Source organism: Carya illinoinensis, chromosome 8 (assembly GCF_018687715.1).
Source record: "Carya illinoinensis cultivar Pawnee chromosome 8, C.illinoinensisPawnee_v1, whole genome shotgun sequence".
Taxonomy (NCBI): domain Eukaryota; kingdom Viridiplantae; phylum Streptophyta; class Magnoliopsida; order Fagales; family Juglandaceae; genus Carya; species Carya illinoinensis.
The window spans coordinates 3,510,452-3,537,324 of NC_056759.1; the positions used below are offsets into that span (position 1 = coordinate 3,510,452).

Sequence of the window (26,873 nt, forward strand, 5' to 3'; positions counted from 1 at the left end):
CCAAGCATATTATAGACTTCCTATGTTCATGAGATCATTCATAAATTTTTATTTGTGGTCCATATGCATGCATTTGACCTACAAAAAAACAAAATATTACTTGAAAACTGAAGTATATATGACTCTAGGTATCAACTCATAAGAAATAAGTAACAATCTTGTCAACCAAATACAATTGCATCATAAACACTTATATTTACTGAGAAGAAAGAAAAGAGAAGGAAATGACAATAACACAAAGGAAATGAACAACAATAACCATTTCCATATCCAGAGGAAGTTTATGAGAATGTAAATATTAGGACTTTGTAAGCCTTGGCAAAATATCACTTTACATATCCAGAGGAAGTTTATGAAATATCTCTAGAGTGGTACTCCCCCTTTGTTTTCTGCATAAACCAAGCCATTGAATCTGAGAAAAACCATTTTGTAGAAATCAATGTCAAACCCCGGAATTATTATGATATTGTAAACTTTAGAACGTAGTTTAAGATGTCATTAACTTGCAAAAACAAAAAATCTAAGTTCAAATGCATCATGCAGTTCAGTTCATGAACTTTATCCAGGACCCACCCACTTTATATATTTTCTATATACCAAATTTCTCTACATTTTCACTAACAACCCTAGGGTGGATTATGAACAAGGAAATGATTGATTATGAGATATTCTTATTCATGAGAATGTAGCCAAACTGACAGTAAAATAAAACATGCAAATAAAGGAATGTAGGCTGTTGAGAATTTGAGCTTAAGCCAAATAAAACAAAGTACCTTCTCCAATATACTCAATTATAAAATCGCCTTTATTGAATTTTTCTGCAGCCACTGCTCCCCAACCACAAAATTCTATCTGATAAGGAAGATAAACATTTATTAGTACCGCAACTTAGAAAACAAAACTTTTTCCAGTCATGAGTATCTTCAATAGGTCTTTGCCATTATTTGAGAGCTTAATATTATAAATGTATATGATGCTAATGCATGCCTAGATATGCTTAGTGTCTAAGAAAGACTGTGAAGATCTTCACTGTACATATATGTTCAGCTTTTGCACATATATAAACAATCTTCATTGTAAAACTATGAAGATCTGAAGGTAACCGTTATAAATTCTATTTTTTGTGAAAATATCCCAAAAGTAACAACTACAAATGGATTTCAAAGTTTTCTCACATAGATAAACTGTAGTACGAGGTAAATGGTATACATTTTTCTTCTCAGAGCCTTGTTTGCTAGTAGAATACCAAATTTTCATGTAAAGAAAGAAAACCAAGGAAAGTGTAGGAATAAGGTAGTGCATTCTGTATATCCATGAAAATATTCCTTGATAAGAGTAGATAGTTACCCCATAGTAATGACTAGGGGTTGCACCATTGTACTTATTAATAAAATCTTCTTACTTATAGAATAAATAAAGGGGAACTCAGTAACAGAATGTGTTTAGAGAAGTTCTTTTTAGTGACTAACAGAGTGTCTTAAGGCTATTGGAAATTGGACCAGTTTATCATGTTTTCATGAGATTCTATGTCTTCTCCCTCTAATTCTAAAATGACTGTAAAGAAGTTTTGAGAAAATATGTAAATCAATAGAGTACAAAACTAAGTTACAAACAGAACAAAGGACAAAGGTTAAACCACACTATACCTTCCACATCAGGTTCTTTGGATGAGTAACTGATGGTTAGCAAAATGAGGAGTACTTGATCTCTGATGTAGCCAAATTCATGTAAGGAGCTGATGAAGTCATGACATACTATAATAACAAACCATTACTCTGAACCATGAGAATGAAAGTTACAACTTAAAACATATAGTGTGGAATAAAAAATGGAAGAAAATGAAAAAGAGGAGAATGTAGAACTTAAGCAATTCTTAAAGTTATCAATATCTGCACCCAACAACCTTACCCAAGTCTCTAGCATATCAAGAGCCCAGCTAGTACTTTATTCGTAAGAATGTATGCTATAAGCCAGAGATGAATGTTTACTTCATGTTATAAAAAATAAAAATGACGCATTGAACTCTTTTGCATTACAAAAGCAGGATGTGCGTCTTCCACTTCAACAAAATCACAGGAAACTGATGTGAAACATGGATATAGGTGAAGCGAATGAATAATTAGATCATTAGGAACACATAGAAACTAAAAACAAAAAAAAGCTAAAAGGCTAAATATATTTGATGACAGAAGAAACTGAATTTTACTTCATAATTGGAGAAGGTGCAGGGTAGATGAAGCAGCTCATGTTGAAAACAATTCAAACCTTAAGAACTGTAGATGCCAAAAGAAATCATACAAAACAGCTTCAGGCAATGAAACCATACAAAATTGGCACAGTAACGAAATCGACAATGTTTCAATCAAAACATTGAATTTTATTTGTAAAGCATTATTCAATTGTGAAGTTGCTGTTGTAAATCAAAGAAAGAAACAAGTATACTTTGTGGGTACTTGCACTATGCCTTTTGCAATTCCTAATAAATTCTTTGATTACTTTTTTTTTTTTTAAACGAAGAAGAAGATGATAGAAAGAAAGAAACTATCTCAAATCATTAAAAAAACAAAAAAGGAGCAGATCCTAACTTAAATTACCTCAAAGATGGCACTTAGCTCTGAATCCTCAACATTACTATAATATTTTGAACAAATAATTTTCTAAAATAACACAATTAAAGAAGCCTCAAGTTGCTTTACATGGAAATAGTACCTCTGTTTCCCATTCTACCACAAAAATCTAAACCCTACCAAGAAAAGAAAAGTTCAATTTTAGAAAGAAAAAAACAAAAGAAACTCGAAAATATACCTCAATTGTGTTCAAGGTGACATTAAGAAGAGTGGGAAGCGCTCGGCTTCCAACATACACATCCCCTTCCACCGATAAATGCTTATACCAAACTTCAATTCTAGGAATCTCAATCCCAACCCTGCCAGAAGTCCAAGCCAAACCCACCAAATTAGACCTTGATTAAACATTAAACCAAACAAATGAAAAATAAAAAAAAAATAGAGAGAGTTCGAACCTGTCAGTCCTGTCCCTGAGTCCCCTAAGGTTACGCCGCCGGGGGAGGGGGGGGGAAGGTGGGGGGACTAGTTCTGGGTGAGGTCGCACCAGAGAGGGACTGGCTTTGGGTGAGCTCGCGCGGGGGGGAGTGGACTGCAGTCGCAGGAAGAGAGAGAGAGAGAGAGACCAGACAAAAATCAGGGGGGGAAAGAGTAGTTCTACGTGCAGGCCACTTGCGGACGGATTTGCGCACTAATGATGACGTGGCAGACGAAAAAAAAAAATTTTTGGACGATCGCAGGAAAGCTTCTTCCGCACGCTAGTTCAGACATTTTCCCTCCCAGGTCATCTTGAAGCTGCTCCGAGCGACCCTGAGCTGAGCTCCCCGAGCGAGCAGCCTCATCTCCTCCGCGCGACGATCTCATCCGCACCAGCGAGTCCGCGCGAGCACCACCTCCTTCGCGCGACCACCTACACTGTGGAACCACCTCCTTCGCATGACCATCTCCACTGCAGAACCACCTCCTTCGTGCGATCACCTCCACTGCACAACCAGCTCCGCGCGACCACCTCCACTGCAGAACCAGCTCTTCTGCGCGACCAACTCTGCGCGAGCACCTCCAGTGCACAACCATCTCTTTTGCGCGACGACGTAAACTACACAACGAGCTCCTCTGCGCGACCACTTCCTAGAAAGGTATAAACTCTTTTATTTAACTGCATTTAGTTCCTGGTTGTTGTAATAATGAAGGATTTGGCTTTGCCTTTTGAAAACAGAGTTACATGGAGTATCAAAACTGAGTTATATGGAGTACAAATGGACATGGTGAAACAAACTTTTATTATTATTATTTTTAAATAAGGCAAATATTGTTTAGACTTTAGCTTATGGTAAGATATTATACAAAAAAAACCATCGCTTTTTTAATTTATTATCTTCCCAAGTTCATGCATGTCAATGGTCGGTTGTAGCTGAAGCTGAAGCTGAATTCTTAACCCGAGAAAAGATCTAGCCTCACGGACCCCATAATGCTTTGGTTTATGGAATGGTTTACTATATGTTTGGTTTAATGTTATGGAAAACTCTTGCTATTGTTAAGAGAATGAGAACAAAATACTTTGAATATTATATGAATGCTTAAATGAGAACTTAAGTATATTCTCCATCAAAGGAAGGTGAGTAGGGTGTGAATAGAAAGGAATCTGACTTTGGGGGCAATGGCTAACAATGTGGGCAACTCTTATGTCTTAAATCCAAATCATGTGCTTGCACCATCCAATAGGAACAATTTAGTCATAAATGATTGCTAGTTGTTGCTAACTAAGTTAGAATCTATTTATGAGATCGATGGTGGATTAATTTTTTGTATTCTTAATTGAAATTATAACTTCTATTACTTCAATTTAGCTAATACTTTCATAATTTATATGTATTAACTATAATGCTAGCAAGCCATATATCTATGAAGCTTAGTGCTGATCATATATATGACGTGGCATCACTACGTGGGGTCGCGTGGTTTATTAATGCTTTTATAAATATAATTTGATGGGGACATCTAAATTTGAAATTTTCTCTGAATATAAATTTTTTTTTGACACATTTATGTTTTGAAGTATTTTGGTTTTTTTTATGCTCATGATTTTTTAATAATAACTCATGTAGCACTACGCGGGTGGTGGTGGCATGTCACAATGGTCATTTTAGTAGTTAGTTTAAGAAGGTCCGTTAGCATGAGTTGTATATATGTGTATATATAAACCTATAAGAGTTTGAATGGAAAAATTTAATTGGCATTTGTAATAAATTATCTATGACATTTTAATCATATCACAAATGCAAGGACGACCCGGTGTCTATCCAAAAGCATCAGAAGGCGTGTTCAAACAAGCCATTCCGTAGTAATAGAGATGCTTCAAGTCCATGTTGCTTAGTTGATGGGCATTTGGGGGAAATGTAGTTTTTCAGGTTTAATGTGTATTTGCAAATATATTTAGTTGAATGTTGGTGTAATATATTGTGTATTTGAAACTACAAATATTAATATATTTTCTGCAACTCTTAATATTATATTATTATTTTGCTACATATACGAAGTGCATGCTTGAGGTACCAGATTTATGTTTTTGGGTATATAGGCATGTCGTTTTTTTTTAATCTTCTAATGCTTTGTTTAGATGGAGAAAGGGAATGATCATGCATGTCCTATAACACGTTCTACAGCAGATTCAACAACAAATCCATCCACAAATCCTCCCTCCCAGGTACTCATTGAGCATGTTTAAAATTCATGAAAGTGACTTCATCATGACTGGTTTTGTTCCACAGATGATAGCAATACCATTATGTCCACTGGGATCGACGGCTCCAACTGGAAATCCATCAACCAATCGACCAACCCAGGTGAAATCTCCATTAAACCAAGATCAGATGAATTTATGTTATAATTCATAAATTGAGCATCAAATCTGATGAAAAATATTAATACATATTTTTTCCATAATCCCTAGGTGATACCAATACCATGTTACCCCGATTTTTCAAACTATATGCATGGTTGTCATCCACCAATGCCAAATGCGTGGTTACCCCCATTTCTCGAGCGTCCTGAAGCCAGTGCATCTTCACAAACTAGTCAGGTGATAAATTCATTCGAGCAGATTTTGCACTTATATTTAACCCTGTATGAAATTGATTTATTTCATTTAGTGGGTGTAAACTGCAGGGAATTCCGCAGCCCCCATTTATCTCGAATCTTAACCCTTCGATCGGGTTACACTCTGCAAGTTCAAGCCATGTTGATGAAACCCAAGATCCCACACCTGAGTCTACTGGAAAAAGTATGGATACTGTTGATGGGAGGAGTGATGATCAGTCTGGGGCACATGATATGCTGCCCCAGATTGAGGGGGCCGATATTGTTGAGGAGCCGAAATTGGGGATGGTGTTTAAATCTGAAGAGGACTTACTGTCTTATTATAAAAGATATGGGCAACAATGCGGTTTTGGGATAATGACTCAGAGGAGCCATAGGTTTGAGGATGGGAGCCTTAGATATGTCACATTGGGTTGTGCTCGGGGTGGGAAGGCACGTAACCGTACATCAAATGTTGCCAGGCCACGTCCGACATCAAAGACAGACTGTAAGGCAAGAATAAATGTGACGTTAGAAAGAGGTGTGTTCAAGGTGAACAGTGTAGATAATTCCCATAATCACGGATTAAGTCCAAAAAAGTCGAGATTTTTTCGCTGTAATAGAGAAGTGAGCGAGTCCGTTAAGAGAGTGTTAGACATAAATGATCAAGCTGGGATAAGAATGGACAAGAGTTTTGCCTCTCTTATGCAAGAAGCGGGTGGGTTTGAGAACTTGCCATTCAATGAAAAGGACTGTCGTAATTATATTGACAAGGCACGCCACCTTCGACTTGGGAAAGGTGGTGCTGGAGCCCTCCGTGAGTATTTTGCGCGGATGCAATACAAAAATGACGGATTCTTTTCACTAATGGATATGGATGATGACGGACGGTTGAGGAATGTATTATGGGCGGATGCACGAAGTAGGGCAGCCTACAAATATTTTGGTGATGTTGTGACCTTCGACACCACCTATTTGACAAACAGATATGGGATGCCGTTTGCACCGTTTGTTGGTGTAAACCACCATGGCCAGTCGATTTTGTTGGGCGCAGGATTAATTTCTAGTGAGGACACAGAAACTTTTACATGGTTATTTCAAACTTGGTGTAATTGTATGGACGGTGAAGCTCCCAAGGCTATTATCACGGACCAAGATAGAGCCATGAAAAATGCAATAAGCTTTGTCTTTCCGAATAGTCGACACAGATTCTACCTATGGCACATTTTGAAAAAGTTGCCTGAGAAGCTAGGTTCACATGGTGCATTCAAAACTGGATTGAAAACTGGGTTGTTAAATTGTGTGTATGACTCTCACACAGTTGAGGAGTTTGAGGGGTCTTGGGAAGTGTTAATTCAGAAGTACAACTTGCAGGATAATGCTTGGTTGAAGAGTTTATACGCTGAGCGTACATATTGGGCACCGGTATTCATGAAAGATGTTTTCTGGGCGGGAATGAGTACAACCCAACGAAGAGAGAGTATGAACGCTTTTTTCGACGGGTATGTTCATGCTAAGACAAACTTAAAAGAGTTTGTCGATCAGTTCGATAATGCATTGAGGAAGAAGATTGAGAATGAAAGTGCGGCGGACTTCCAGTCATTCAATGTTACAATTCCCGTCGTCTCTCCCTCTCCACTTGAGAAGACTTTTCAAGACATATACACTTGCAATAAATTTAGAGAAGTTCATAAAGAAGTAATAGGGATGCTTGCAACTCTTCCAACTCTACACCGGAAGGATGGTGTAATTGCAACATACAATGTAGAAGATGAAGTGAATGTTGATGATTTCATCAAGGAGGTTACCCACACGGTCTACTTTAATGAGGCTGAATGTGAGGTGAAATGTTCATGTGCCTTGTTTGAGATGAGAGGGGTATTGTGTAGGCATGTATTGGGCATTATGAGACTTAACAAAGTTCGATCGGTGCCAGAAAAGTACATACTAGATCGATGGCGGAAAGACATAAAGAGAACTTACACTCTTATACGAAGTAGTTATGATGGGGTTGATGAGAGACCTGAAGTTAGCAGATATTCACGTATCATAAAGAAATGCAACGAAGTAGCCACAAATGCATCTTCATGTGATGAGCACACGGAGGACATGCTAGCTAAGTTAGATGCAATGAACTTAGGCTACTGCACGAACAAGCCGCCATCAAAGGTGAATGTTACGGGGGCCGTGGAAACTAAAACTGCCACGTCTAAATATGTACTGAGTCCCCATGTAGTGAGAGGAAAAGGCAGACCGCCATCTCTCAGGAAAAAATCCATGATTGAACATTTGAAACCCACGACGAAGAAGGCTACTCAGAAAGGAAAACGTAAACAGGTTAACTCAATTAACCATTCTCAATTTTCACTAACAAATGTTGAACTTTATGTGGGTTTTACTTTTAAGCGTTCTTTATGACTTAAAACTTACACTCTTATTTTTCTCCTTTGTAGCCGCATGGAATAGAAGGCGAAATTGTGGGAACTAGAAGGAATTTATTTGGTTCAACAGATGTTGGGACACAACAAAGTGTCACATTTCAGGTTACACTTGGGTTTTTAATGCTAGGAAAGTACGTCAAGCATATTAAACTTTAGTTCTTACTAATATTTTGCATTTTGTATTATTAGCCTTCTCAGAACGCTACCGAAGTGTTGAACTTTAGTGCCACCGAGTTAGACTTTGCGGTGAATGAGACTCAAGAAAGTGTAAGATGATTTAGTTTAATTGTTGTCATCTCAAACTAAATGTTACATCCGGTGTAAATAGGTAAACTTTTTCTGGGGGATGTTCGTTTGAATATTAACTGTTATATTATACGTGTGACAGATGCAACTTCGATTGGATACTAGTCAGCCGGATAGCTTGCTTGGGACACAACCGTGGCAATAGGTCACTTTACGTATTATTTTGTATCTCGAATGCTTAAGCACATTATTTAAGTGGGATTGGGAAAAAATATTTAACATTGACGCATGGCAATTTTGCATTTACTTTTGCACATTGAATGTTTAATCATGATGCTCAAGATATCTACTTGTGGAAAAAATACACTTGCTGGTTTGGTGGAGTATGAATTGGTTCATATATATATGCCTTAGCATGTGAAGGAAGTGTTATGCATATGGATTTTCAGCTAGCTTGTGGGAAAAAAGAATTTGAACTTATACTGTATTATTTTGCACTGAATTTTGCACATACAAATTTTAACCGATATATATATATATATATATATGTTTTTTGGGCACATGATACTTTGATGTCATATTCAGCTAAAACTGAACCTAATTTATGATATTGATTGAGCACATTCAATGATTGGGTGCTTTGCTTTCCAGTTTGAGAATGATGATGATTTCAGTTTATTTTGTAGAAAGCCATGAAGATTAAGGGGAAGAATGATGGGGAGTCGACCAGCTCAACTTAAACCACCAATATGCACTATGGTATTCAATAGATTACCATGGAGATAGGCTGAGGCAAATCCAACTTTTGAGTAAATGATTTTGGACGATGGGTGGATATATTATTTTTGTAATCATTGACATGTCCTAAATTTTTGGACTTTAGTTTATGCAATTAGGAAATTGATGGGTGGAGAAGTTGTAATTATGTTTTGATGTGTGTATTGAAGCTGTTGTAATTATTTTTTGGTGTAAAGAACCTGTTGTAATTATTTATCATAGGGTGGACTCTTATTGTAAATTATTCGTTGATATATATCTAGCTTATTAGAGGAAGAGGTTCATGTAATTGATGGATACTGCCCATTCTATCCCATGTGAATGACAAATAGTTTCCTGCATTGTACCTGGATTTACTGCAATTTTGTTGGGGTCCTGAAGCCATTCACAGGTTATTGCTATCACTTGAGCAGTTTTGGTCACTTCAGGTGCAACAACCAATTTTTAAAAGATCACCCATATGTTATACGGCTTCAAGAGGTGACCTTAGTAAATTGAAAGATTGCTTCAAGTGGAATTCACATCACACCCAAAAGACTTGGAGCCGAGATGGACATGTTTGTGTATTGACTTATGGACTTATAACATTAATTTCTTTCTCGGGTGTAAGGAAAGTAATAGAATTTCCATTTTTCTGTCACATTCAGTATATGCTATTTCTGGACTAGGTTTTGGACGGTTTTTGCATATACAATTTCCAGATTTAGCATATCCAACAACACAGCACAATTTCCAGATTTACTCCTACCAACACAGCACATTCAGATGTTTTCAGACCTATCCATCATTATACACATACTCAAAATTTCCAGATTTGGTTTAAACTAGGCATATCTGTCCAGATTTATTCATGATCAATTTCCATATACAAATTGCAACACTTTTACAAAAGTGTTGTCCCAAAACTACTCAAAATAGTCAACATATATCTACATTTATACAACATACAGTTCAAGCACAAATAAGGCAAAGTCCCAAACTACTCTAAACCAAATCTGAACTACTGTTCAGACTTGTACAAAAAATATCCAAATTTCTACTTTCATAGCCAGACCTGTCCAGAACCCTAAACTTCAATTTCCACATACAAATTACAACACTTATTCAAAAGTGTTGTACCAAAAGTTCCAAAATACTGAACCTCTTCCACAGATTTATACAAAACACAGTTCATGCACAGATGTCACAACGTCCCAAAGTACTCTAAACCAAATATGAACAAGGAAGTCCATATTTGGTTTATTGAGTTTCCAGGTAAGTTAGGCTACTCAATGCGATCGTATCAAGTACAAATAAAGTAAAATAGAAACTGCCCAATATATACGAATATGTGTGCGTTGACGCCGGACTTCCACCTCCCTCTTGACAATTTCGCCATCTCTTAGGCGAACCTCTTCCATCCAACGTTGAACCTCTTCCATCATTTTTTGAACCTCTTCCTCTCTTATTCGAACCTCTTCCTCTCTTCTTCGAAACAGTTGCAATAATTTCCGAACCTCTTCATGTGTTTTCTGCAACTCTTCATGTGTTTTCTGGAGCTCTTCCTTCTTCATACAAATCTCAATTTCTACTTTCATAAGGTCATTCTCTATTTCCTTACCACTATCTGCCCATATGAAAAAGTTGCAATGTGGTAATCCCTGTATAAACAAACAAACAATTGAGAATGTTATCAAAACATGTAGTCAATCTGAAATTGGTAATGGAAAAGTATACAATAATCGATTTTTGTACCTTCGTATTGTACTTTGAACACCCAAAGAAGGATCGGCCCGGATTTCTTGGCGTGTTCGACCATCTAAGTGAAGCAGGTGACCCACAATTGCAAATTGGGTTGTTTCTCAAAGTATGATATGAAATAGAAGATGAAGAAACTGACAATGATACCTTATCTCCCTCAGATAACTTGTTCCCAATCAACGATGCAGTATGCTGTTGCTAAAAAAAAATAGTGTTTTTCATTCATTGTTTTCTGTTGGGGTTTAGAAAATTTTTTTCTTTTAGAAGAGAATTTACTCAAAAAAAGGTGAGATGGTTGAACACCCAAAAAAGGTTAGCTGAGTTTAATCCAGCCGAAGGGGAGCTGAGTTTAATCCTTAAAAATCAAGTGCAAAAGGAGTTAGTCTATGTGTGCCCCAAGTTGAAGTGAAGTGTAAAGGTGTGTTCAATGCTTTAGCAAAAGTTGGATACCATCTACTATGATGGTATCCACATCCAAGTGCACACATACTTTGCAAAAGTATCTTGTAAAAATGAAAACTTCACTTCACTTCACATACTGCTATATGCAGAAAGTATGGAACTCTGAACATAAATAAACTAGTTCATCTACTATGATGGTGTACACATCCCAGGGCGCACATACTTTACACAAGTAACTTGTAAAGTCGAGATTTGTTTCTATAATTCTAAACAAATCAAGAAATAATGCTATATACGTTTAGGAAGTGCAAATCTCTAACATCAAAGACATTATAAAAGTAAACTTGATTATAAAAAAGTTACAAAAAAATCACTATTGTTTTAAAGGAATGTATGAGACATACACATTCTAAAACTACACAGATTATTTCTAAAAATTCAAGAAGTGGCAGTCTAACCTACAATATTTTCAAACAGAAAATGTAATTGAAATGAAGAACGAAGATATTGGTGGGCGTATAGATTATTCATGAGGGAACATATTAAAAAGATTGAAGGGCCAAACTCATGGGACCATCTATCATTGAACTTTATAACATAACCGTATGGCCTCAAGCCTTGGATACAGATCTTTATCACGTATTCCCAATCCTACTCACCCACCTGACAATGATTTTAAAGCTTAGTTTATAGTGAATGATTCTCATCATATTGTTCTTATTACAATATGATCTATCTATATATTATATTATTTATATACACAAACACATTCATTTTACAAGATATGTATATGTATATGTATATGTATATGTATATATATTTCATAATAGTACAAGATATTTTATATGTAAAAAGATAAAACAACCACAAATGGAAAATACCCAAATGGATTCAGAAAAAACAGAGCAACTCGAACTGGATATTGGAAATCAGACTTACTTTTTCTTGCCTTCAATTCACAGGACTAAAAACAAATCCTAACAAATCCAAAAAAATCCAAATCCATGGGTATCCTTAAAACCAGGCTTCTAACAATTCCTCAAATCGAAAAAAAAAAATTAAAAATAAGTTGCCTATTACAATGCAACACCATGTACAGATCGATATTATCTACTAAAAATGATGTTAGTTTTCTCACAGCAAATCTAAAACATATATTGGAACAGATTAGGGGCTTCTAACAAGGAACACACAGCAAACCCAAAAAGAAAAAAACCGTAGGCCGAGTACAACAGCATGTACAGATAATGAAAATTTACAACTAATCATGTTAATTTTCTCACAGCAAACCTAAATAAGATCTTCCAACAGATTAGGGGCTTCTAACAAGGAAAAAACAGAAAACCCAAAAAAATAAAACCCTAGGCCAAGTCCAACAGCATGTACAGATCGATAAAATGTATACAAATCATGTTAATTTTCTCACAACATTCCTAAATAATATCTTCGAACAAATTAGGGGCTTTTAACAACGAAAACACAGAAAACCCCAAAAAAAAAAAACCCTAGGCCAAGTCCAACAGAAAACCCTAGGCCAAATACAGATCGATTAAGCAAAACATCAATATATAACCAATGTTAACGATCGAATAACCAAAAGCGAGAGAGAGAGAGAGAGAGAGAGAGAGAGAGAGAGAGAGAGAGAGACCTATTATGATATATATTTTCCCGAACTGCACAGATCTACCGCAGGGAAATCCGGCTTACCGCAGCAACATCTGAAGACCTTCAGAGATGAGAGGGGTTTTGAGATGGGGAGGATTTTCTCCCTTTGCTCACACGGGGATGAGAGGTGAGAGGTGAGAGGAGAAGTTTGTCAAACCGGGGATGAGAGGTGAAAGGTGAGAGGTGCAGAACGGGGATGAGAGCTGAGAGCCACTACAAGAAATCGGGGATATTCCGGCGATTTCATAATCGCCGCGAAAAATATCGTTGGCAAAAGTATGTTTTCCCGGTGAGTTAAAAATCCCCGCGATTATTATGATCTAATAAAACCATTCAGTAGCCGGGAGTTTATAATAACTATTGCAACGATTATGAAATCGCTGCTATAGTTCAATATACTTTTCCCATCGCCTAAACTACGTCACTTCACCTGTATCTTTGGGCGCCAAGTCTTAATTTTCATCCTCGTCCCGCGTCCTCCCCCACCCCCCCCCCCACCCCCACCAAAACCCACCCCCCGATTCCCTACGGCCTGCTCCTTCTTTCTCCACGCCTCTATACGTTCTGTCCTTCTCCAAAAGACCACCGACGCCATATGCTTACCTATTTCAGCCGAAGGAAATCTCCAGCGATTTAGCCACACCACCCCCACTCCATTTCCCTCCCACGGAAGTTGAACCAGACTCCATCCTCGGCAGCTTCAGGTTCGATTCTGAGTTTCTCTCTCTCTCTCTCTCTCTCTCTCTCTCTCTCTCTCTCTCTCTCTCTCTCTCTCTCTCTCTCTCTCTCTCTCTCTCTCTCTCTCTCTCTCTCTCTCTCTCTCTCTCTCTCACTCGTGAAAACCCTCTGACTTCGAATCCTAGGGCATTCAGTTATTTCCCCTTCTCTATCTCCACCGCAGATTGATTGTGGGTTTGGTGCTGCACGGCTTGTGGGAGTTGTTGGAGTTCTGAGTTGCCGACCAGTGGTAAGCACCTTCTCCTTCTCTGCTTCTCACGGACACACCCACGTTCACTTCAAGTTATAAATCAGATGCCCCATCCTTTTCGTTCCCGGTATTAGACAAATCATATAAGCTTCCTAATTGAACTCCATTCTGAAACCTTCAATTGCAGTTCAATTTCTGATGCAAATGGAGCCCGACCTGCCAAATAATATATAACTGGCTTTAATGATTTTAAATTTAGCAAATCTGGGCTAAGTAATTGTATTTAGTTATCTGATTAGGCTCACTATGGAAAATTAATTAATCCATAGTGATAAAGAGGAGGTGGGATTTGGGGCTCATGAGGTTGGCCCTACTGATAATCTCTTTAATCTCAAGCCACTAATAGCTTTGGTTGTTTGCATGAATATTAATCGTTTGTGCATGATGCAGTAGTGAGTGCAAAGGAAAGATGCAGTTAGAACTAATGGATTAGTTGGCTGTTACTTGTCTTACCTTTTTATCCTATGCACGTCTGATAAGATTAATAATACTTTAGGCTACATGTAAAAAGGTTGAACAGTGAGTTCTCACTTTTGAAAAGAAGAACTCACTTTTATTATATTACAATCTTTTAGTTAGGTATAACTAGTTAGTGTGAAAATAACATTCATGTCTTTTGCCTATCATTCGATTATTTATTTATATCATTAGTACGTTTGACATTCAAGAATAATTTTAATTTATAACAGGTTGAACAATGATTTCCACTTTGAAAAGGATCAAGAAATGCTGTTAAGAGATCAAGTCTTAGGTCTAGAAAGAGATTTTATAAAAGTGAATATATAAACTGGCATGATAACTTAATGTGAAACGTTACATCATCTATTTTATAATAAAAAGTGTTGGTCTATAATCTGACGCCTCACATCAAACGACGTCATGTCGTTATTCCCAAGTTTATTACTGCAAGATCTCTTTATAGATCAAACATTTCTCGTTAAGTTATCATCTTTTAGCTGGGTAATTGTTTGATCTTGATAGTATAGAGATATGAGTATTTAAGAATAGAGATACCTTGCCAGTTGCCAAGATTACCTTTTTTTTTTCTTTTTTTTTTTTCTGATTTAATTTCTTTTCATGCCTGTTAATTTATAATGATATTAGGGCATGTGGGGACTCAAACTTAAAGCAGAATTAAGTCCAATGAATGAGTTAAAGGCAAGAAAAACAAAGCCAGTATATGGTAAATGTTGAATATGCAGATCACTTAAAACTCCCATGCAGTGAGAAGCTGCGACATTCATGTTCAAATAATATTACTAAAGACTACATAAGTTAGTGCATCCCATTAGAATATTAGAAGAGCTTCCAGCCATCGATATTTTTACAAATTTTTAGTGCATTGCTCTGTTTTTTTAACAATAAGGTTCATGCCTTCAGATGTTCTATATGTGTTTAACATCTATTCTATATTTCAAATTACTAAAAATTATAAAGAAAATATAAAAGAAAGAGCCTTTGAGACTGCTTGAACTACAAACTTCATCTGTTATGTGGTTCTGTTTTAGTGCAGTGACATTTTAGTGCACATGACAGTTGTGGTTCTGTTTTGTGCATCAAAGTTGTGGTTCTTTTCTGTGCATCTGTGTTGTGCATCTGTTTTGTGCATATGAGTTGTGGTTTTGGGTTGGTTTGTCAATTATTTTGGTATTGTTTAAAATACACTACTACCATGCCATGGAATTGTGGTTCTGAGTTGTGGTTCCGGTGCATAATAGTAGCTTTGGTAATGAAATTTGTACAAAAGTTATTTAGTAGGAAAGTAGGATTTCACAAACATTTACCTGATCATGCAGCAGGTTTAACCAATCAATCCACTTGGTGTTCTAATAAAAAATAGAAGTATGAATCTGTCAAGATTGGAAAACCTTTTGTGCTATTTTCACCTAATTATACTCGACCTTTCCACTTGCTGTGCCACCTCATTTTCACATGTGACCTGTGTCAAGCTACCAACTCCCTTAGTTTATCCTAATTTTTTTTTACAGCATAAGGTTCTTACAGGTTTGTTAATGATGGTCTGTTCTTATTCTGTCTCATGAGATGTGATTGTTATGATGTTTTTATTTATTTTTAATAAATAAGTCACTGTTATAATGTATCCTTAGTTTATAACAGTTTTTTTATAAACATCACTGTTATGATGTTTAAGAGCATGAGAATATTGCTCCAACTCTGAGTGCATCAGATTTGTTTTATTTTTGTTTTTGTAAAACTACCCATTTCATGTGTTGAGTGTGTATTAAGGCTACACACTCTGCTCAACTGCATGCTACCCAATAGTTCAGTTGAGATCAAGAATGTGAGTGAGATTGAACCATCCTTGAAGAGACAACTTCTTATATCAACTGTCTTGATGACTGTTGGTATTGCCGTGGTCAATTTCTTTGCTTTGCCATCGGAATTTACTCTTTATGATTTTGGGGCTGAGAAGGCTGTAAAGAATTGGTAGGCTTCCCCCCTTCGTCTGTCCTTTGGCAAATTCTTATTGTTTCGCAAGAGGTTTCGATTGATTTATTAAAATAAATTGATTCAGGCACATTGTCTTCTGTGTTGCCATTGGCTTGTGGGCTGGACTTGCTATTGGGTACACTACAGTATATTATACCAGCAATGATTACAGGTGAGTGATCATTTTCAGATTTACAGTTTAGTGCTTATTTTCTTTTGGTCTTCTGCACTGCTGCAGAGCTGCTTATAATATTAACATTAATACCTATCCATGTAGTGATAATTGGATCTTTTTCTGTAGCTCTGCTGCTGAAACGTGGCATTCCAACTTTTATATTGCATGACCATTTCAGATTTGGATCCTGTCAAATATATCACAAATTTTGAGTCAAATATTCCCAATTTTCTTTAGACATAATGAAATTATCACTGCAGTCCATAGAATCTGTAATTGGCTGTAGGTTCACCCATAGTGGCAAGGAATCATCATGAAATGTCAAAATTGTTTTAAGTTTCTAAGGAAGCTTTCTATTAGAAAATAATTTTATGACAAGTTGGTAACTCTGTGATCCCTACATCACTTTGTGACCTGTTCCTTCTATTTAAATCTGTAAAAGAGATCACTAACCATCTAATGAGTTTAAATGACCTCGTCCAATCTGAGGGATTTTACCACCATGCACTTTCCTTGGGTGTGTTGCACAAAACATGAATGCTTCTACATGAATATTTGTATGTATCGTACCAACAACTTACAAATGTGATGCTTATTACCATGTTCAAATATTGCAGTCCGGTGCGGGATGTGGAATTGCAGAAATGGCTGGTATGAGCCATAAGATACGGGAAATTCACAGATGCTTTAGATGCTGCCGGAAATACTACTGCTGCTATTAGCAAGGTATTTTCTTTCCAGGTTCTATACTTTCTGATTAAATTGGAGCAGCATGTTATAACTATAGCATTAGCACAATGCTAAAGGTGTTGGTATACGTGGTTAGTTATTGAACTCATTTTGGAGTCATTGCTGTCCTTCTAAAGAAAAAAAGTACACATGCTGGTACCACTTTTAAAGCTAGACAGTTTAAAGCTAGACAGTTTAAATCCCTACAATAGGGTAGTGATTGCACCAGCTTCAGATTAAAGCTAGACAGTTTCCCATAGAACCCTATTTCAAGCAAGGGATTTGATGAGTAAGTTCCTTACCATCCAATCCATTTTGTATTAATGAAAGCTTGTTTACATCTGTGCAAATTTACAGACTCTATTTTGTGGTAGCTAGTACTTGGAAAGTGTGACTGGTGTCAATTGATATTAATCATGATATTTTTTTTTGGGTAGATTTCTTGTTATATTGGTAAAACAGTAGATAACAATTGATGTGGGAGGCAAGTTGGTGCAAACTGGTATCACAGATGGTTAAAGTGGGAAAAGGTCAGTGTTTTCCTTTCCTTTAGGATGGATATCAGGTGAGGTTGAATATAGATCTAGGATAATGATCTATATTCATGAATATAGATTTTGATGAATTTACAAGATATAATAAGTTGATTTAATTATATGATAAGGATGTTGTGTGTTTTAGGCTATGACAACCATATAGGTTCAACTGTATTATAATTTTTTTTTTATTTATTAAATACTATTTGCGGCGATTAAAAGTCGCCGGAAAAAGCCATTTTCTCGCGGGGAATAGGCTGATAAAACTGCAAAGGGTGTTTAATGGCGGCGATTAAAAAATCGCTGGTAAATCATTTGGCAGCGATTTTTGAATCGCTGGCAAATAAATTTAATAACCGAAAGACATTTGCCAGCGAATAAAAAATCGCTGCCAAAGGATTTCCCAGCGATTTTTTATTCGCTGGCAAAGGAATTTAAAGCTCAGAAGTCATTTGCCAGCGATTCAAAAATCGCTGGGAAAGGATTTAGTAGCGATTTTCTAATCGCTGGCAAATGACTTTATGTTTTTAAATTCCTTTGCCAGCGATTCAAAAATCGCTGGCAAAGAATTTGGCAGCGATTTTGTAATCGCTGGCAAAGGATTTGGCAGCGATTTTGTAATCGCTGGCAAATGACTTTCTGTTTTTAAATTTCTTTACCGGCGATTCAAAACTCGCTGGGAAATCCGTTAGTTTTAGCGGCGATTTTTTGGTTTCCGCCGCAGTATATCGGAAATGGCTGAATAGTACCGGCGAATATTCAGCGATTTTGTAATCGCCGGTATATGTATTTGGCGGGGATTTTTCCACTTTTCCCGGCGATTATAAATCGCCGGGAAAAGTGCAATCTGTTGTAGTGAGCTGAGAGGTGAGAGGAGAAGTGAAAAACGAAAAAGGTGGGAAAAGTGAATATCGAAAGGAGTGCAGCCGGTTTGTCAAATTCATCTTCCCGCTTAGAATAAAACTCACCGTTTCATTAATGTCCACGTCAGCCTGGTGCGCGAATCCGTCCGCAAGTGGCTTGCAACAAGAGTTTTCCAGGGGGAAAAGGGGGATATGAACTTTAAAATTAATTGCGGCAACTAAATTTCACCGGAAAATATTTTTTTCACCGCAAAAGGTCGTTTTTCCACAAGGGGTGCTAATGCATCGGCCACCCACGTCGCAGAAATTAGTTCTACAATTACAGCAGATTTTCCCGTCACAAAAAGTAAACAATCGCCCCAAAAGACCAGCTAGTCTATTGCTGCGAATTTTTCTGTCGTAAAAAGTTAAAAAAAAAAAAATGCAAGAAATCACTTTCAAAACTCGGTGTAAAGAAGCTGCAGCAATGACTAAATCGTTGCAATTAAAGGGTTTTTACAGCGATTTTATTTCCAACAGACCTGAAATCGCCGCAAAACGCCTGAACTCTTGTAGCGACGTACGTAGCCGAACTAATATTTTCATGATCTGTGGTACTGTACTTAGGCTCTTAGCTATCAATTTAGAACAAACTTTATTTATTATATATAGATCAAACGTACCCATCGGCAATTTAAGCATTATTCATGGTTACTACATCAATATATAATTATTAATTTATTTTCACCAGAGAATATTTTCTCATCACATATTAGTTAATTTGATTAGATCTGGGCGAGGCGTTGAATATCAAATGGATAAGAATCAGTTCGAAGCAGAGCTCTGTATGCTCTTGCCGCAGTAGCCGAAAATGCGATTTCAGTTGGATGCACTTCATCCCAGAAAGCATATTGGATCCTGTTGCCGCATGTCTCTGCAAAAGGTATGCATTGCGGCGCTGTGAACAGCTCCGACACTTGACAGCAAGCTGCATTTGAAACTGTAATGGAACCTACAGACATGCACACATGCAGGATTCATATTTCAATCCATCTCAGGCATCTCATATACGTACATAAAAGTGTGTGTATATATATAGAGAGAGAGAGAGAGAGAGATTATGTTGAGGTAATAATATTATCGTACCTGAAATGCTGTCTAACGAAATCCCAGTACTGTTTATGAAGATAAAAGTAGCATTGGTTAGATTGTTGTTGAGGTCGGACACCAGTGATTTAAGCCCACTGTCGAAAAGTGAGACACCCTCATTGATTTTGTCGACACGTCCAGAAATGTTCGCTCCGTATCTTTTCACTGCATATGGAAAACAACCGAGTAGACCCAGTCCATAAACGACTATTTTCCTTGCTCCACGCTGGTGCAAAGTCTAACACATCAACATATATATACAACATCAGCCTGATCATGATCATGGTGATCAGATTTAAAAATGAGCCACACGTCAGTTTTAAAATTATATAATCTCTTTCTAAACCAAGCATGCATTTTTTTAATCGTGTATATATACATATACACACACACACTAACCCTTAATTGCTGAGAGAGTTTCTGAAGGAGAATTTCAGCGAATTGAGAAGGGGTACTAGTAGGATAGAACTTGTGCGCGTGGTAGTAGTTAATGTAGTCATTAGTGCCGATTGCAACCGAGTATATGCATTTGTTTAGGAGTTGAGTGGCGTTCTTATTTCCCAACGCATTGATAATGCGCGATACTGTTTTCTGGTGATTTATCAACTGCTCATCCACGGGTATCAGATCACCCTGCAAATTATAATTGATCGATGAACCAATTAATTACATATATATATATAGAAGAATATAGCAATACTCTATATATATATATATAGCAACCAGACATTTATATTTATGCATATGCATGCAATATGCCACTTTTTGTGCACCTAATTAATTACCAGTGTTTTTCCAGTTTCAGTCAGAATTCCCGCTCCGCCAGATGCATAATTGACACCCTTAAGTATTTTCCCCACCGATCCGTCAGCAGCATTTGCGTAGGGTGGGATGGAATCCACAGGAAAACCCAGTTTTTCCGCTGTAATTAAAAAAATGTTCAAAAGCATGATGTGTGTGCGTGTATATAGATAGAACTCTGTATATATTGACAGTGCTACTACGACATTGGGAGTCCACCGAAACGTCTACCGAGAAGGCAAATGTTTTTTTATTTTTTCTGTTTTGTTTTCAAATATTTTTTTTAAATTTAATAAAAAATTTAAAAAATAAATAAAAATTAGAAATTCATTAAAAAAAATATTTACTTAACTATGGGAAATGTTGTGAACGTACGTACACAGATCGATATTGGTGGTCCGATTTCTTATTTCTTATTTTTACTTAATAGTTAAGTACATATTTTTAATGAATTTCTAATTTTTATTTATTTTTTAAATTTTTTATTAAATTTTAAAAAATATTTGAAAAAAAGAAAAAAAGAAAAAAAACATTTGCCTTCTCGGTAGACGTTTAATTCGGTGGACTCCGGCCTCTTGTGGGAGTAGCATTGTCCTTCTACTTAGGTGGAAAAAGAAAATGCATACCAGTGAAATCCGCCAGATTACGACCGTTGGTAAACCTCCCCGTCGTCCCATTGGGGAAATCAATCCCATATGGTTGATAATTAGCTTTTGCCACCGTTGCACGGTTATTATTGTTCCCGTTATCGGAAAACGAGTCCCCAAATATGAAGAAACAGGGTACTTGGGGCTCCCCATTAGCAAAATGTTGCTGCAGGAAACTTGACACCAGCAAGATCCAAGCTAGCAGCTTCCCTAGTATTACAAGCCAATATGCCATTAATGACGACGATCGAAATTAAACAACTAAGGAGATGATGATCAGATCACTTGGGAATTATGAAACATGTGTAGTACGTATAAGTAGTGGTTGTGAGAAAGGAAATCAGAAGTTGAAAGTGGTTAAATACTCGAAACTCTGTACAAAATTACCGTACAAGGTCGGCCGGGGAGAACTATATATTTATGGCCAGATTTCTGGGCACGATCGATGATCTAAAATGGGAGTACATGCTCTTGAATAAAGAATAGATTAGCTAGCCCCATGCATGCATTGTTAAGATCGAACCGCGACAAATTTTGACTTGCCCGCAGAGAATTAGGAACAAGTTGGTTAATTATTTTGGCTCCTATACAATGGAGTAACGATCGAGTACTGAGTAATACAAATATTTCAGAATCCTCTAGTTGTACGTATACAGCCGTTCGATTATTAATTAATTCAGTACTTGGAAATGAATATGAAAAGAAAATCATGCATAAAGGTTACCTACATTTTATGAGAAACTCCCAGTATACCTATCTGCAGCAGAAAGTTGTAAATTGCCACAAATAAGAGAAATTGCAGTCGAAATTCCATATTTTTTCAAGTTTGCTACCAGTTTTACTCAGATGCTAGAATTTAAGTTGTGGCCCTAAAACGTGGCCGCAAAGTATGACATATCTTTCGTCAAGATACCGTCGTTCACAAGCCCATCTGGAATTTTTATTGACCAGCAATTTAATTCTCTTAAAAAATAAAAAAATTGGCCGCTAATTAATTAGACCGCACACCATGCAATAGTTATTGAGGAAAATATTTTATTATAAAAGAATTACAAAAAATAAACCAATAAAATTATAATAATGTGATTTGATATGGTATATCAGATTATAAAATTATTTTTATTATAAAATAAATCTAACGAATTATATTAAATTATGTTAATTTATAAATTTAATTTATATAATCTTTTTATATCTGTAATAGTTCTTATTTATTTATCAGTATCTAACTAATTCAATCCAGCCAATGAATTAAAGGGTTTGGATTACTTTTATATTTTATGCATACATAAATTGTATCGATTGTACTTGAATTTTTGTTGATTTAAAAAAAACCCAACAACTTTTTTCCTATCTATTAAATTCTTTCCAGCCGATTTCCTTCATTTATTGCATCGATCGAATGGTACCATTTTTTCCACACCACCTCAATGTCCAAATATAACCTAAATAGCATAACTTTCTATGTATATTGTTTGATGCACAAGCGTATGTACAAAGTTTACACCAGCGTTAATATGTTCAACACGTGAAATGCCGGACGGAAATTATATATGAAAAAATATAGTTGCAAGTATAGTTGTCTAATGTGATGTGATTTGTCAAAAAGTAGATTTTATTAAAAACAGTATTAATTTAAATTTTAAGTATGAATAAATCAGTATTGATACACAGATTAGTATGTAACTGTGTTTGTATATAGCAAAACTCATTATATATATTGTCAAAGACATGGTATGTGTACTTGGTTTGTCTTGCATTTGTCTTAGCTCTGGTTTGGTTTTATAAATTTTTTAAATAATTATCATTTTATTTCAACATCTAAATATTATTTAAACACAGATATTTTTTAATTTCGAATTTTTAAATTTTTTATTTAATTATTATAACTTTTCCAAACTTAAAAAAAATACAAAAAATAATTTATTTTTTTTAAATTCTAAAATAAAAATAATTTTAAAAAATTATATTATAACACTCTTTTAACTTTATAATTTTTGTATTCAATTTTTTCTCTCTTTTTCGAAAATTCCAAAAAAATATTTATTTAATTTATTTTATTACTATTCATAAATTATCTCATTATTATTCACAAATTTCTCATCTCATATAATCTCGTATGTATAAATAAACGAGACCTTAATTACCATATCCCCCAATACATGTATAGGGAAAGAATTGCCCCCATGCATTAATTTAAGGTCATGTTTGATCATTAAAGTGCATTGAGATTAATTCAGTTCTGTCTAATTTTAAGTTGAATCTAACATCTAAACACATAATTTTAAATTATTTAACTTATCTCAATTCAAAATATTCTTACACGTGAGATCCATAATATTTTTTAACTCAACATATCTTTACATGTAGAACCATACCTTTTTTCAATTTTATATAAACAAATCTAAACATATCTAACTCATTTTAAGTGAATTCCACAAAAATCAAACGCAGCCTAATTTTATAATTCTAGCTTTGATCATTGTACTGTTCCCTTGCATTTCTAAAATGTTTGAGAAAATTTGTGGAGATCATTGCAATACCACGTTCCCGGCAACCAAATAGATTATCATCACTTTTTCTTTTCCTTGGTCAAAATGGTATATGCTTTCTACGAAGCCAGCCGTTCAAAGGTCAGAGACGAACAATGATAAGATAAATTTAAGATTAATAGTAAAGATGATACTAATTAGTAAAAGACTCAAACTAACTTACAAATTAGGTTTAATATTTGGAGATAATCTAACAGGATGTAACCGGTTTGGTCTAATCTGATTTTGGACAAAATTTTAGACCAAACCAATATATATCGGTTTTATATTTTCAAAAATCGATTACGCATTGGTTACCCCCTAAACCATTACATCCGGTTCTGATTCGACTTTTCGATTTTAATATATTAAGTATATTAGTATTACTAATATATTTATAAAAAGAAATATATTGATAATTTATTAAGTAATAAAATATATATATTTTATATTTAAAACATATGATCAAATAAATATTTATGTTTAAGCTTAAAATATTATGTTATAAATTATAATATATTATTTCATACATAATTATATATATTATATATAATATTAAAATTTAATAAAATATATTTATATAATATGTGAACGGGGCTGGTTTTTCGATTTATTTTTACCAACAAGACATCCCAAAAATCATGCACAAATTAATAATTGACTCTTTTTTTCGAATAAATTGCTGCCCATTCTTTGAAAGCACTAAGATTTTCGTCTTCTTCGATTCAAATATCTTCAACTTTTTTCCCATTCAAACTTTAAAAGAAAACTGAGAAGCACAAAACTGAGATTTTGGGTCTCTTCCTCCCCACCAACCATTTACAATGTCTAGAATAGCATAATTAATAAGATATTAACAAACGCGAAAGAATGAGGGCAACCGATTTCAAAGAACCATAAACTCATAAAATTAAGAAAATAATCAAACCCATTACAGGTAACAATGGTCATCGATCGAAGCTGAATCAACTCAGAAATCATTTCACTTCGACAACTCCGAAACCCACCCTCCATTAGGGGTGGACACATAGCGGCTGAACCAGCAATTTTCTTGAGGGGAGCCAAATTTTCTAACATGGGACACATTAAAATTCAAAACTCATAAAAACATATATATATATATATATATAATTAGATCTTGATAATTTGCAATTTACAAGTAGAAATAAAATTCTAAAAATACAACATTTTAATGTATGTTTTAAATTTTTTACGATAATGTTTCGTGAAATAATATTTATCCATTATTATTTTTATAATGAAATATTTAGAATTTATTTACTTCATATAAACTATCAAGTGATCTTTGATAATGTCATCTTTCATTCTAGTATATAAGTTAGTTTATTAAATTTTATATAAACTCTATATATTTTCGTATCACATTAGACATATAATACTATATATTGGAGATAGAAGTCTATCAATTAGACTATAAACCATGCAATAGTTTATTTAGGAAAATATTTTATTGCAAATGAATTATATAAAAATAAACTCAAATATAATTTGACGTGGTACGTCATATTATAAAATTACTTTTATTATAAACTAGATATAACGAATTTTATGAAATTATATCTATTTGTGAATTTACTTTTTATAATCCATATATGTTTGTAGCAGTTTTCATTTATTTATGGGTCTCTAGCTACTTCAATTCAACCAATGAATAAAAGGGTTTGGATCACTTTTTTGTTTTATGCATACATAAACTGTATCGATTGTACTTGAATTTTTGTTTTATTAAAAAAACAAAAAACAAATTTCTTCCTAGCTATTAAATTCGTGCTTGCCGATTACAAATTCTGAAGTTGCAGTCCTTAATTTATTGCATCGATCTTCCACACAAAATTCATGCACGTACAACGGAGTCGAAAGCCCACCTCCTATGTCTGACTAGAATTGGAGGTGATTTATCACTAGCTGCGTCCCCTCTCTGTTCTCTCTCGAAGGCAGAGTAGGGGTTTCTTGCCCTACCCCAGTGTAGGTTTCAAATCGGCCGTTTTCAGTGCCGATCAGCCGATAGAAGTGGTAGAGGGGGGTCCATAGGGATGGACGAGGAGATCCGAGCCAGATATGAGAGATTGTCTCTAACTGCAGCTGAGTCTGCAGAGGTTGTTGTTGAGGAGGACCGAATCGAAGAAGTGAGGGCTCGGGGGGAGAAATGCCTGGTAGTGAGGTTACTGACCGAGAGACACTACAATCGGGAAGCATTCAAGCAGACCATGCGACGAATCTGGCGTCCGAACAGAAGCATCCAGTTCCGAGACCTCAATCCGAATCTGCTGCTAGTGGAGTTCGACGACCCGCGAGATAAGGTACGTGTTCTTACCGATGGCCCTTGGAATTTTGACAAACAACTAGTTTTGACTAAGGAATTTGAGGGGCATTTACAAGTCCATGAAATTTCCCTAACCGAAGCACTTTTCTGGGTCCGGATTCATGACCTACCGTTAATAGCATGTAATGAATATGTGGGTAAGTTGATTGGGGCATCTCTGGGCAGAGTTGTTGAAGTAGATGTGGACTATGACGATTTAGCGTGGGGTGAATTTATGAGGGTAAGGGTAGCATTGGATGTAACAAAACCACTGGTGAGGCGTAAAAGGGTTTCTATAGGTACAGTGAAGGATTGTTGGGTGAGTTTCACCTATGAGAGACTACCGGATTTTTGTTATCAATGTGGGAGGATGGGGCATTCTCAGAGGGACTGTGAGGGGCGGAAGAATCGGGATAGTGTAGATGAAATCCCACCCTATGGACAATGGTTGAGGGCAGCGGCACCAACAGGATGGGCAGGTAACTCCCGAACCCCTAAACCCAAAACCCATGGCCCAGAACCGTCACCGGGCCCTCCGGATAGTGGGGCGACCCAGTCGGAGGGTATAAGGGAGGAACCAAAGGGAGGGAGAGGAAAGGAAATGGTTGAGAAGAACCAGCTTTTCAATGTACCAATCCAAACCGAGTTGACGGGTGGGCAAAGGCCCGACTTAGCAAAAGGGGAAAACCTGATCAAAAGAGTTGATATCGAGGTAGCAGGTAGTTTGGGGGTGGAGGAGGATGCGGGGTCTGATCTTCAACCTGTTATAATCCTAGACCATGACTCAACTA

The 26,873-nt window shown here is 35.9% G+C and overlaps 2 protein-coding genes and 2 long non-coding RNA genes across 4 annotated transcripts; 2 read left to right on the top strand and 2 right to left on the bottom strand.

The window, feature by feature from the left end:
• Positions 1-121: 121 nt before the first annotated feature.
• LOC122319312 lies at positions 122-3,183 on the bottom strand. Its single transcript, XR_006245055.1, has 5 exons — positions 3,023-3,183; positions 2,806-2,926; positions 1,647-2,657; positions 774-852; positions 122-389 (listed from the first exon to the last, which is right to left on the bottom strand). It is a non-coding gene; the product is annotated as an uncharacterized LOC122319312 (long non-coding RNA).
• A 1,998-nt stretch (positions 3,184-5,181) lies between these two features.
• LOC122318712 (protein FAR1-RELATED SEQUENCE 5-like) lies at positions 5,182-8,531 on the top strand. The gene is made up of 7 exons (XM_043136286.1): positions 5,182-5,268; positions 5,333-5,407; positions 5,515-5,643; positions 5,730-7,976; positions 8,093-8,182; positions 8,270-8,347; positions 8,469-8,531. Exons 1-7 carry the CDS (start codon positions 5,182-5,184, stop codon positions 8,529-8,531), a joined length of 2,769 nt encoding a protein of 922 aa, XP_042992220.1.
• A 4,884-nt stretch (positions 8,532-13,415) lies between these two features.
• LOC122319340 lies at positions 13,416-16,521 on the top strand. The gene is made up of 3 exons (XR_006245061.1): positions 13,416-13,614; positions 13,812-13,877; positions 16,435-16,521. It is a non-coding gene; the product is annotated as an uncharacterized LOC122319340 (long non-coding RNA).
• Positions 16,522-19,102: 2,581 nt separating this feature from the next.
• LOC122318133 (GDSL esterase/lipase At1g29670-like) lies at positions 19,103-21,608 on the bottom strand. The gene is made up of 5 exons (XM_043135304.1): positions 21,208-21,608; positions 20,566-20,702; positions 20,180-20,413; positions 19,778-20,018; positions 19,103-19,643 (listed from the first exon to the last, which is right to left on the bottom strand). Exons 1-5 carry the CDS (start codon positions 21,461-21,463, stop codon positions 19,417-19,419), a joined length of 1,095 nt encoding a protein of 364 aa, XP_042991238.1. The 5' UTR covers positions 21,464-21,608; the 3' UTR covers positions 19,103-19,416.
• Positions 21,609-26,873: the final 5,265 nt, after the last annotated feature.